This window comes from Sinocyclocheilus grahami, unplaced genomic scaffold, assembly GCF_001515645.1.
Source record: "Sinocyclocheilus grahami isolate Dianchi unplaced genomic scaffold, SAMN03320097.WGS_v1.1 scaffold954.1, whole genome shotgun sequence".
Classification (NCBI taxonomy): domain Eukaryota; kingdom Metazoa; phylum Chordata; class Actinopteri; order Cypriniformes; family Cyprinidae; genus Sinocyclocheilus; species Sinocyclocheilus grahami.
Genome location: NW_015506133.1, coordinates 330,041 through 343,152, shown reverse-complemented (window position 1 = coordinate 343,152; position 13,112 = coordinate 330,041). Strand labels below are relative to the sequence as shown.

The 13,112-nt window shown below is 38.9% G+C and overlaps 2 protein-coding genes across 2 annotated transcripts; one reads left to right on the top strand and one right to left on the bottom strand.

Moving 5' to 3' along the window:
- Positions 1–830: 830 nt before the first annotated feature.
- On the top strand, positions 831–8,011 carry LOC107564667 (chloride intracellular channel protein 1-like). Its single transcript, XM_016249801.1, has 6 exons — positions 831–1,197; positions 4,345–4,454; positions 4,766–4,891; positions 5,047–5,153; positions 6,510–6,691; positions 6,775–8,011. Exons 1-6 carry the CDS (start codon positions 1,159–1,161, stop codon positions 6,934–6,936), a joined length of 726 nt encoding a protein of 241 aa, XP_016105287.1. The 5' UTR covers positions 831–1,158; the 3' UTR covers positions 6,937–8,011.
- A 212-nt stretch (positions 8,012–8,223) lies between these two features.
- LOC107564668 (lymphocyte antigen 6B-like) lies at positions 8,224–12,460 on the bottom strand. Its single transcript, XM_016249802.1, has 3 exons — positions 12,257–12,460; positions 10,416–10,538; positions 8,224–8,884 (listed from the first exon to the last, which is right to left on the bottom strand). The coding sequence occupies exons 1-3, from the start codon at positions 12,309–12,311 to the stop codon at positions 8,670–8,672; spliced, it is 393 nt and encodes a 130-aa protein (XP_016105288.1). The 5' UTR covers positions 12,312–12,460; the 3' UTR covers positions 8,224–8,669.
- Positions 12,461–13,112: the final 652 nt, after the last annotated feature.

The following is a 13,112-nucleotide window of genomic DNA, read 5'->3' as shown; positions in this document are numbered from 1 at the left end:
TTAATTATTGATATCAACAATGACATTATCACTCGCAGAAATTGAATTCTTGATATCAGCAATTAAATTTCTACTAGTAAAAAATATTATTCTTGATTAATTCTTGATATCAACAATTGATTTTGAATGGCAGCCTATGGTGACATTTAACTAGTGAAAATACAATTACAGATATCAAGAATTATAGTTTTTACTAGTTGAAAAGTAATTGTTGATATCAAGAATTAACATTTTAACTAGTAAAAATTGAATTGTTGATATCAAGAATTCATATCCTGAGAATGAATAAAAGTCAAAACGGCTTGCCATAATTTTTCAGGTTTCTACCACTAGGTGTCAGAATTACGTTGGCTGTAAAAGTGATACTTCACCTTTAAGTGAGAAACACTTAAATGAATATTCATATTATATATAGCCTAATATAAGCATTAGCTAAGCAAACATGTTATTATTCCATCAAATTCGGGATACAATTTGCTCTAAATTGTTACTTATCATTAAAATTAAGTTATATTAATTATTGCTTTAGGACCATTATATTGTCCTAAAACAAAAGTAAAAATACTGCTTTTAGTGACGAGTGTCACCATGCATATTAAACATCTAGTTTGTTTGCAAACGTTTGACATTGCAGGGTTAAAAATAGCGCAGACGGAAGAAAAGACCTTGCGCGCGCATATAGTAGCATCACCAACAGTTATAATATGGTTACAAGTTAGAGGAAGTTCAAGGCTCGTCGAAATCAGGAAATGAGAGAGAGAGAGAGAGAGAGAGAGAGAGAGAGAGAGAGAGAGAGAGGAAGTAAGTAAGGGAAATGAGAGAGAGAGAGAGAGAGAGAGAGAGAGAGAGAGAGAGAGAGAGAGGAAGTAAGTAAGGCTGATCTTGCGGTAGGCGTTATTGATTTCGATACAAAGAAAACGCTAACAGTAAACGTTCGTACGGTTTATTAGTCACGCGTTTATTAAATTCCCCTCCCACTGCAAGACTCATAGCTCGAAGGGGAAAAGTTGCGTACAATTTCCAACTGTTCCAGGCACAGGGGAAGTGAGCTCGGAGAAAAGGCGACAGGAATACAGGACATTGATTTACTGAGCTGCAGGGTCGCTGTCATAAAGCTCTCTCTGTAGTTATTTGGCCGCTGCTGGAGGACCGTCCGAGATGAGTGAGGAGAGACCCGAGGTTGAGCTCTTCGTGAAGGTGAGTTTCCCCGCAGGCTGCTGGAGGATCAAAGGCCATTATTCGTGACTTCACTCAGGACTAATGCAGCTTTAGCCAACGGAGTACCTTCACATAATGTAATAAACCTATCATTGGTGATGCAATAAAATGTTTGTAATGTAATAATTGGCTCAAAACGTGATCAAATCGTGAGCTTGTAATGTAATAACGTTTTTTAAATTATGGCATTACCTTATGAAATCACCAAAAATGTTGTCATTTTGTGAAAAAATATATATATAAATAGAAAACGGTGATCTAAATATAGTTTTAAACTCCATGTGAAAAATGCACCAGAAGTGCATTTATTATTTCTATTAATATTTTTTATTGTTGTTGATAATGTTATTAGTAGTAATAGTATTACAGTCAGGTCATGTCACCTTTATTTCTAAAGCACTTAAAATAACACAATACATACTGTTTCAAAGCAGATTTACCGTGATGAACAGGAAAGTAAGGTGTTGGGGCGCCACGTGCTGCCAGCACAGCTTCAGTGCTCCCCGAAACTCTACTGGAGGCATGCACCATTCTTCCTAAAGATATTCCCGTATTTGGTGTTTTGATGATGGTAGCAGAGAGCGCTGTCTAACACCTCAGTCCAAAATCTCCCATATAGGTGTCCAACTGGGTTGAGATCTGCTCACTGCAAAGATCATAATATATCCTTCATGTTCATATGCATGTATAAAAAAGTGCATATGCAGTAAAAAGAGTTGCCAGAGAGTAACACAACTTATAGCAAAAGAAAAAAAATCCCCTTTTAACACCAATAATTTAAATAACTAAAATAATATTAATGAAACAAATAGCAGTTTCAACCAGCAACCAATGGAAAACAATAATACATCCACAAACTGAAGGATGCATCTATGGTACGCGTATCGTATCGTCTCGTGTGAGCCTAAGCTGTTTCCACCACGGGAAGATGGAGAAACGAAGCAGTTTGTGAAGAACTTGTGTTAGGTTTACTACAGGAAGATTTGGCTGGTAGCTTGAAAAAATTAGTTCGAAAAAACAATAATTCAACAGCACATTACTAACATATGAATATGCAGAATATGCAGTTTTTTTATGGTTGCTATTTAAATGATTATATTATATTATATTTATTGTTGATTACATTTATTTATTAATCCAGTGCATAAAACTTCAAATCTGTTTTGGGGCCATAGCAAATTAAAATGATGGAGCAGATCAAAACCACAAAATTTGTGCAATTTCTATTAAACACTTTCACTTCACAATGTAGCCTAATGTGCTCATAATTTTATGTTGAGAGAAATTTTTTCTATTGTAAATATTGTTCCACATATACACTATGTGCTGCTATTAGGTTATGAATCATTATTATTGTATGTTTGCAATTAACTGTGATTAAGTTGCTGTCATGTGTTTATAATGTAATGTGTTTCACAAAATAATCTATTACTTTATGTGAAAAACATTTTATTGTGAGCTCATTTTACATAAATTCTCAATTAAACAAATTGAGAAAATTATTACATTATGAACATTTCATTGCATTAATAGCCTAATATTTTATGCCTTGTTATTGTTAAGTGCTATAGAATGAGTTTTTTATTTTTTTAATTGTAAATAAGTAAATAAATCAAAGAGTCAGTTAAATAGATACATTTACGGTTGATTAATTGCTCGATTCCTTCATTTTTATGTCTTAATATGCTATATATTTTCAATGTAGTCAATCTACGAGCTCTTCATTATTCAGTTGACTGTTAAAGTCCCAATGAAGTGGCATGATAAGAGCAGTTTTTTATGTAGCATTTATAAATAAAATGTGGAGGTTGTCGTAACAGTTTACAATGTTTGCTCTCCTCTATAGTGTTTTAAATACAATATTTACCAATGTATACCACAGCCAACAGTGCTGTTGTCACCCGATATCTGTAATTGTAACAGTTTGGTCAATAAGCATCGGAAGTGGGACTTGTATTTTAGCAGTGCTGAGAATATGAAACAGACGGGAGTGACAATGGAGATAAGATCCAAATGCAAGCTTTATTAAACAGATTGTGATCAAGACAGGCTGGTTCGAACACCAGCAAACAACAGTATCCAAGGTAAGACAAAGAGTAATCCAAAAAACAGGCAATGGTCAGTAAAACGATCAGCAACAATCACAAAAACACAAAGGAAACAGTAGCATGGCAAGGCAAAAACAAGGCAAGGAAAACACAGAAAAAATGCTCAGTAACGTCCACTAACAGCTAAACAAGACTTCGCAATGAGAGTGTGTTTGAGTGCGGTTGAAATAGTCCACTGACAGGAAACAGGTGAGTGTGTAATCAGTTTCTATGCTGAGGATTCTGGGCAATGAAGTCCGGGAGGAAAAAGTGATGACGAGTGGGAGGAACAGCTGGGACCCGATTCATGACAGAATATCAGCGCCTGAGTTCCCTTTCTCAGTCTCCATTAGTTTGCTGTATTTGTTTAGCAGTCCTGTCTAATAAATCTGACGGGAAAACCCGGGTGCAAGTGTGAAAGCCCCCTAAATGAAAAAAACATAACCTTTAAACAAAATTTTTTTATCTTCAACCTTTTCAATCCAGTGCTCTTAATGCATTATGTTGCCTATTTGAGCATGAATGTTTGCACATTTTGTGATAGTTACGTAGCATGTAGAAGGATGAAATGCCCCAAATCCTACTAAACTGTCTGAACCTGCTGGATTATTTGCCTCTATCCATGCTTGCTCATGAAGGATTAGGATTTTTTATATACTTTATATACAACTGCCTCAGCAACTTAAACATGTGTTTCCCTTATAATGTGGTTCATATCACCTTGTTACTTCAACTCGTCGAATTCCGAAAATTATCCTAAAACTCAACTTTTCTGGACTGTTTTAGGCATCAAAATCTTTAAAAAGCAATGCAGCTGATTAACCAAAACATGAAGTGTGTTGTCTTTATACTGTTTTTCTTTTGAATCCATGTCAGAGTAAATGTGAAGAGCACTCTTCATGCTCGACGCAACTAATTATTCAGGCTGCAAACTCACATTCACAGTTTGGGTGCAGTGTGATCCCTTGCTGTGGCTGTTTGCTGTTCACAAAAAGTACTTTTTTTGTAATTCTGTTTAATCCTCTGTATGTGTGTGTAGGCAGGAAGCGATGGTCAGAGCATTGGGAACTGCCCGTTCTCTCAGCGGCTCTTCATGGTCCTGTGGCTGAAAGGCGTGACCTTTAATGTGACCACCGTGGACATGAAGAGGTGGGTGTTTCTGTGCATTCACAAACCTAACGCAGTTGCATAAATGTATAAATTCAAGTAAGCGAAACCTAGACTTTTACCATTTCAAACCAGTAGTGTGTTACATTATAAGCACTGTATTCCAAAACTTGGTGGTCCAATTAAAAAAAATAAATTTTCATTCACACAAGTTAAGTGCATTGCATTGTAGGATCTCCAACAGTGTGCTTTTAGCACATGCAAACTGCGCACCGTATGCATTCAGCATTTTGCACAAGTAGCACCTGGAAAACAAGTGGTGTGCTATTCCTCTTTATCTGTTTTGTGAGTAGGAAACCAGACGTTCTTAAAGATCTGGCTCCTGGGGCTCAGCCTCCTTTCCTGCTGTACGGCACAGAGGTGAAGACGGACACCAACAAGATAGAAGAGTTCCTGGAGGAAATCCTCTGCCCTCCCAAGTAACTCTCTTCATTAACGCATGCTTTATTTCCATTCATTCTGTGGCTCCATGTCACTGCGTTTATGTTTGTATTCCATTCCTATATTTCACAACTGTAATGTTTACAATATCCACTTGTCCTCCTCCTCTTCATCCCTCTATCCGACACAACAGATACCCACGGCTGGCAGCTCACAATCCTGAATCAAACACCGCAGGTCTGGATGTGTTCTCAAAGTTCTCCGCCTACATTAAGAATTCAAACCCGCAGATGAATGACAGTGAGTGCAAGAGTGCTGCTAACTGTTTTCATTCTTTTAGATTTGTTAAAAAGATTGCTAAGTGGCCAGACCAGGACAAGCTTCACTACATTACTGGGCTTGTCCCATGTATGCAACAGGAAGTGAGTGTGCAAGACTGTCCAAGGTCTGAATAATGCCAAAGCTTGATGCACCCTAAATCCGCACACATTTAATTGTGTTGTCTGTTTCATTGGTACTGCTGTCTCCTTGTTAAATACATAATTCAACATATAATACAAATATTCAGTCTTTTACTGCAGTAACACTGCAATCCTGCAGATTTAAAATGTGCATTTATTTAGTTCAGCTAAGACGTGACAACATAAGCTATTTAATATTCTATTGGTCACATATCTTCAAGTGATACAAATTCACAGCTCAGAGTTCACAAAATACTGGAAAACAGCTAAATTCGCATGAGCTTGCGTTTCCTGAATTCACATGCATACAATCAATGGAATGAAAAGTGGACCGGCCCTTGAGTGTGAGACAACAGAGAGAAGTAGAGAGAAACGTTTTTGTGATTGATTGTGTTCCATCACATCCCATTTTTTGTGTTTCATGTGGACACATTGCTTTTCGCTGGAACCTCGTCACTTTTCACTTGGTTTAGGCCAAGACGAACGTTTGAACCGAAAATTTGGTGCGATAATTGGTTTCTTTAAATGAACAGTTAATGTGTCTTTTCAAATCGTTTGCATGCTTCCAATGCAACAATCTAATCTAATCTAATCTCTTTCCCATCGCACTGATAAGAGTCGACTTGGTGGCGCTCTCAAACACACTATTTGGCTAAGCAACCGTGAATAGCAGAGATAGCATTTGGACCCGGCTCTCCATAATTTTGTATTTGGTGTAGTTTAATAGACATCATAAAATACACATTTTAAAAATCTGAATGGCTGTTTAAAAACATGCTTATCTTCATTTCTTCTCTGTGTCAGGCAGGTGTCAGAAATAGAAAGAAAAAAAAACATATCTGCATCCTATAAAGCAGATCGTATTGCCATCTAATGTCGGAGGGAACTGTATTTTCATTCAGCATGTCTGCCGTTTTTTTCCACATTAGTCTGAACAGACGAACATCATGTGAATATCAGACTGGACAGTCGTGTTGGTGTGAATGACTGTGAATGACACCTGCCTCTGCCTATCAATGACACATAGAGAAAAAAAATGGTTTTATAGGCTTTTAAAAATAGGACAAGCCTTGACATTTCCTTGAACAGGAAATACGTCAACACAGGAACAGGAAATTGCGCTTGTCAAACCATTTTGTGGGTTTTTTATTTTAATTTTTTCAAATGAAGCTGTATGAACTGTTTGCTTGTGCAGATCTGGAGAAGGGTTTACTGAAGGCCCTGAAGAAGCTGGATGACTACCTGAGCTCTCCTCTGCCAGAAGAGATCGATGAGAACAGCGCTGACGATGTCACTTCCTCCACCCGCCCCTTCCTGGATGGTCAACAGCTCACTCTGGCCGACTGCAACCTGCTGCCCAAGCTCCACATCGTCAAAGTGAGACAAACAGCCAACAGGCCGATGCTTGAGCAAGAGAGTTGACGAATGCAACGCTTAGCTTCTCTTTTCCCCGCTCTTAGGTGGTGTGTCTGAAGTTTCGAGGTTTCTCCATCCCTCGCTCACTGACGTCTCTGTGGCGATACCTGGACGCGGCGTATGCCCGAGAGGAGTTCTCCTCCACCTGTCCCAGCGATGAGGAGATACACATGGCCTACTCCTCCGTCGTGAAGGCTCTCAAATAGAAGGAGTTCTCTTTCCAGATTGTCCTCGTACTTCAATTGGTTCCTGTATGTCTCGAGCACCTGAGGTTGTTTGCACTGGCAGATGTCTCGCTTTTCAACTAAACGTGGTCTTATAGTTCATATATTTTAAAAGCAGCTGAACTGCAGAGGTCAAAGGACATTTCTGTTGCTATACACAGGCAGCCTGCAGTGATACATTACAAACTATGGTCCAATGTTTAACAGGCAGCAGTAGTGGTTGTTTTTCATTATTTTTGTTCAATGTTCGTGTGGACGAGTGCTTTTCTAGCAGTTACAAGCAGGATGTTGTTGCCTCATTCCTCTCAATACTGTCCCTCCCTCTCGCTGTGTCATTATCTAGAGTCTGTAACCGTAGCCTTTAATGACAGCTTTCACTCACGGCTGCTTTGGTCGCATACATTTCATAAACTGGTTTTCAAGCTACTCTTTACATTGCATTGATTGATATGTTGCAAAGTCATGGAGACATCTCCATAGGAATCCTGTGTGATGTTTCAGATCTTCTAAATCCATGCATTATGTGAGAAGAAAAAACTCAAATAAATGTTGTTATTCACTGAAAATCTTTTAAATCAGGAACTGGCCCCAAGTGACAGTCTCATCTCGTAGCTATATATGATATGATGTATGTGCAAATTTGAGTCACTAGAATACTCTTCCATCTCTAAATATCACTGTCAACGTCCACTTTGAAAACACTCTTATTTATTGTTTGGGGAGAGTTTTGAAATATATGCACATTTGTTGTCTTTTGAAAAAGAGGAAATCAGTGATGTTTTAAGCTCTAGTCTGCCCTCTTTAAGTTGATTCAGCCTGTTTCTAAAATATTTTTATAAATGGTATAAATCATGCCTCGCCCCGTGCACTCCTGTGTTCACTTCCTCTTAATAGTCATTTCCAAATCTTACTCTGCACTCAAATGGACAACACAACATCAGTGCAAATATTGATTAGTGAGGATTTTATTGATTAGATGGATGTTACAACAAAGTCATTTTCTTCCTGCATTTCTAAAATTGTTATTCAGCAATACAGTTTATAATAAAGTTGAAATTAAAAAAATGAAATGCTGAGTACTGAGTATTTTTCTTGATCCTTCATGTTTAGATATTTCAGGTTTAATATAACTTAAGATTTTAAAATAAATTGTTTAATTAAACCACAACATATTTAAGATTATTTTAAGTCAGAGTAAAACAGATTTAAAAACTTGAGAAACAAATCATGAAAAAAGGACAGAAAACATTGTGTTGTGCTCTATAGGAATGGAACAGCCTCTAGAACATGGCCTATTAATATGAAAAATATGCATTTATTTTTCTAGAACTATCAAAAATTACTGTCATTAGCGTTTGCAGCAACAACAAAAAAATAAGACAAAGCAAATTAGCTGTCAGATTTAGCAGCTGTGCGGGTTTAAACTCAGTTTAACTGTTTAGAAGAAGTTTCATTATTTTGAGCATTGAGTAACTACATGACTCATTCTCATGAGCTTTAATGCACTGTGTGTGTGTGTGGTTGCAGGCACTTCCTTTCAAGCATGGCGTCTGCAAGAAAGTGCGTAGATGGACTTATAGTTTCAGTCTTGTGTGCATTTAAAATTTGAGCTGATACATTGGTTGCAAACGGATGGTGTTGGTATGTCATGGTGTTCTTGAATCTCAGACTTTGCTGATAATGTAGTGAGCACCTCCGGTTCGATTAAGAGCTGCTCATCCCAGCTGGAGCAGGAGGGCCAGACCGCAGAGGCTCAGCAGTGCTCCGGTCCAGTGGGGGGAGCTGATGGGCGCAGCAGTGTTGCAGAGATCCGTGTCACAGCACTCATTCGTGTAGTTGAAGGAAACTCCTGCTGCGTGTTTCTCTCCTCTCAGGTCACACTGTGATGGCAGGGCACAGCTCCGCTCGTACAGGACGATGCACACTGACCCTGAACACACACAAGCATCACGTCTCAGTGCTGATGCAGGCCATCCCAATCAAGGGCATAAGATCACAGTTTGCTATTCACTACAGTGTCAGCACCTGATAGTACTCATTCTACACCAACAAAATACTAAAGAAATAGTCCAATTGTGCATGTGAATTGAGCTTACTTTTTTATTACAATACTTATGACCTATTTTCAGATTTAGTTTGTCGCTTGGTTTTTATTCTGAATTTCACGCTTTGAAATGCATCTTTTCAGTGTTAATTGCCTGCATGTTGAATGACACACAGGTAATAAAGTAAAGTATTTTTTTCAGTCACTTTTTTTGAGACAAACTAAACCACTTTGTCCCTTGAGCATCACATAAGCCTCTGTGAAGTTTCTAGTAAGACAAGTTTATGTAAACAGATACAACGTCCAGAAGTACCAGGATTACAGGTCTTTTGCCAATCCATTGGAAAACAAAGTTTCCAGGCCGTTGCGATATGTGCTTAGATATTCAGGTGTTTCATTTGAGGCAGTTATTATGAAGTAAACCAGGTATATTCACATTACAGTCAACAGCACATGGGAAAAGAATATTTGTGTCATTATAGTTGAACAAGCAACAGCATGCTGCATGCTGGTCTATTATTGTGCCATCAACAGCCACAGGCTTTCCTGCCACACACATGATGAGAAATAAATCAACTGTGGTTGATTATTTTACATATTTTTCAGATCATCTATTTCATATGGCTAGAATGACAATAAAGTCACAATACAGTAGTCAACCTTTGAAGTGGATCAAAACCTTTCATCAAAGTTTTCCTAAAACCTAAAACCAAAATGCATTCTTGTCTTAGCACAACTTTGATGAACTTTTTTGATCAACTGCAAATGTTGACTACTGTATGTACGGACATTGTTAATAGTCAAGCGCCCGACTTGCAAAACTAAATGTATTACGCAGTGTTAAATCAGGTTCTGCAGAATCAGGTCCAGACAGCTTATTAGGGAACACCCTGTTACTCACATGTGCAGAACTTGCCTTAAAAACATGAAAGTCCTCTAATTCATACTCTGAAAAAACCTTCACTACTGCTTTCCTACAACCTTCATCACACATAAACACACGTCTGGTTTATTATCCTTGTGGGGACTCTCCATAGGCGTAATGGTTTTTATACTGTACAAACTGTATTTTCTATCATCCTACACCTAAACCTACCCTCACAGAAAACTTTTTACGTTTTCATTCTCAAAAAAAAAAAAAATCATTCTGTATGATTTATAAACTTGTTTACCCATGGGGACCTAAATTTAGTGACACAAGTCCCCTTGAGTTGGTGTGTATTCAGGTTTAAGTCCCCACCGGGATAGAAAACCTCTACACAAGATGTATCTTGTGTGTGCGTGATGGTGTGGGAAAGTAAACTAAACCAGTATCACACATTCCCACAGACTGTGCTGATTCATTCTTTTGTTCCATTTGTTAATCAGCCAGTACAATAGTACAGTGACTCTCTGTGCAGTGTTTGGTTCAGTTGACCTTTTGCTCCTACAGCTGTGCTGGCAAGACATCTCTGGCCCACCGGACATTCCTGGGGGAACTTCACACAGTCCAGCGGAGAGATGGCTGGAAACATGCATGTGTAGCATGTCAAGGACAACGCTGCAAGATAGAGCAAGGATGGTCAGTGAATGTCTCAGAATCAGCATCTGTTGCTGGTTACATAAAATGCTTAGACCAGTCTTGCACGCAATTTTTTTTCTTTAAGACTGGTCAGAATTTAAGTTGGTTACCGTCTAATCTGAATCCGAAAAATAAGACTCATTTACCCCTTGGTGAACTGCTAGCTGGTCAGACTACTTCTTAAGACACAGTCTTAACATAGAGACTAAGGGCCAGATTTACTAAACAGGGCAAATTAGTGTGAGAGCGCAATTCCAATTTCCACGATGGGAGTGGAAATCTACTGACAATGTGCAAATTAAAGAACACAGATGCACCACCTCATTTCCATAATGACCAAAGCAGTCTACCAAGAGCAGCGCAAATTAGCTTAAGGACATGTGCTTCCTCTAGAATTCCAAATGAATTAATAGGAGTGGAAAAATTCTCTCTCTTCTACCATGCGCTCTCTGTTCTTTGCGGAGCCTCCTCCTGGCAGCAACAATAGCAGCCATGTCAAGCGAAAATGGGTTGAGACTAACGCAAACCGTAGTAAATCTTGTGGCATGATTAATTTAAATACTCTCCTCCCATAAACATAACGTCGCAAAGGGAAATTCCTACAAATGCATATGCAATAAGGTCAGCGGCAAACATAACCATTCACTCCTTTTCATCGCTAATTTTTCACTGTGCATCTTTAGAAAATATTGACAGTAATTTTTTTATCGCCAGATTTTGGCTGTTTGTAAATCTGTCCCTAAGTTTATGCAACTGGGCCCTGGTGGCAGAGCTGTGCTGCAGTGGATTGTGTGTCCCGTTGACACATGGGGAGCAGGGTTTGAGTCAGACCTAGGTCATGTACTGATCCCATTCACCCTTCCTCACCCATGCTTTTGTAATATCCTCATGACTCGAACCCGGGTAGCCAGCATGGGGTGCGGCCGCACTAACAAGGAGACTAAAGACTGCAGCGTCAGTCACTAGTGCACCTCTTGAGATCAGGGGAGTGAGGTTTACCTGCACAGCTCTTACCAGCAGGCTTTCGTGTTTACACCTTTTTTAACTAAAATCAAAGGTTTCTCCTGACACAGAATTGAGAGCCAAAGTAGATGAGACCTGGGGTCATTTGTAGCTTTAAAAAAGTCAAAATTCTTCTAGAGGACACTAGATTTAATCTTAACGTCTGAATAGCCACATGCAATCAAGGTATTGAAATCTTTGGCTATTGTCATGGGATAGAGCTGTGCTTGATTCATTCCGAGCATGTGAACTAGAAAGATACTGATGAATTTAGGAATATATCCAAATCTTAGTCTGTATTCTCACTCAAAAGACCCTGAATGGCCAAAACTCAAAGTGGTGCTTTATATACTTAGAAAACAGCTCATGCTTTTTCTTTAAGAGTCAAGTCAAGTCAAGTTGAGCTTTATTGTCATTCCGTTACATGTGGGGACATACAGTGTCTCGCAGGACCACGGTGCTACATAAATAAACATAAATATAAACATACAACACTATATGTAAGAACATTTTTAAACCTACATAGCTAATTAGAAAACAGCTCCAGCTCAAAGCAAATCACTGCTGAGATCTTACCTACATTCAGCACTACACCAGCCCAGCATATTATCTTCAGCAGTGTGACAGAAACATCATCAGTATCTCAAGTTTCTTTGGTTGAATGATAATAATCTCTGGTTTTAGATGCATCCTACCTGCTAAAGGCAGACAGCCGGTGAGGATGAGAAAGAATTCTTTAGATTTCATCATGATGGTGCGTCTCCCTCTGATCACCTTTGGCTACAAAAAAACCCAGGAGAGTCGACCTTTCCTGTTCTTCTAGATCAAATTGAGCAGCTTGCCTTTCCAGATTCCAGGCATGTAATATTGAGTATGATGGAGTCAGCAAGTAATCTAAACAGATACCACAATACAACTCCTACAGCTTTTGGTCTGCTGTTGTCTAGAACTGAAAACACAATGCGATTGTGGTGGGCTTCGACTAGCTTGGACTCCACCCTGGTGGTTTAATTTGATTTAGTGGTGATCACTTAAGAACTGAACTCGAGTCAGGCCATAATTTAAAGCCAAATTCACACTGCACCGACAGACACAGATCCAACAAGACCCCATAAACACAGATTCAACAATCTGTGAAAGCAAGCGCTGACAGGAGTAACACACTGATCAGACAAACCCAGCAAGCGGCTGCATCTGTCGGTGAAGTGTGAATGGCCTTTAGAAAACACAGAACATCTGACTTTTTAAGAATAATATATATTATTCAAATAATATATTTTCATAATCAGGTGCCACCACTATTAAAATGTGTGTAAATGTGTGTGTGTGTGTGTGTGTGTGTGTGTGCGTGTGTGTGCGCGTGTGCGTGCGTGTGCGTGCGTGTGCGTGTGTGTGTGTGAGTGAGTGAGTGAGTGTGTGTGTGTTTGTTTGCACATATAACAGATCTGGTCTTTCTTCTTTTCTCTGCATACAGCAACGTTGAAATATGCACAGCCTGTTTGTTCCAAATTACAAGCATGCAGAGCAGCAGGGAAATCAAATGACAGCAAT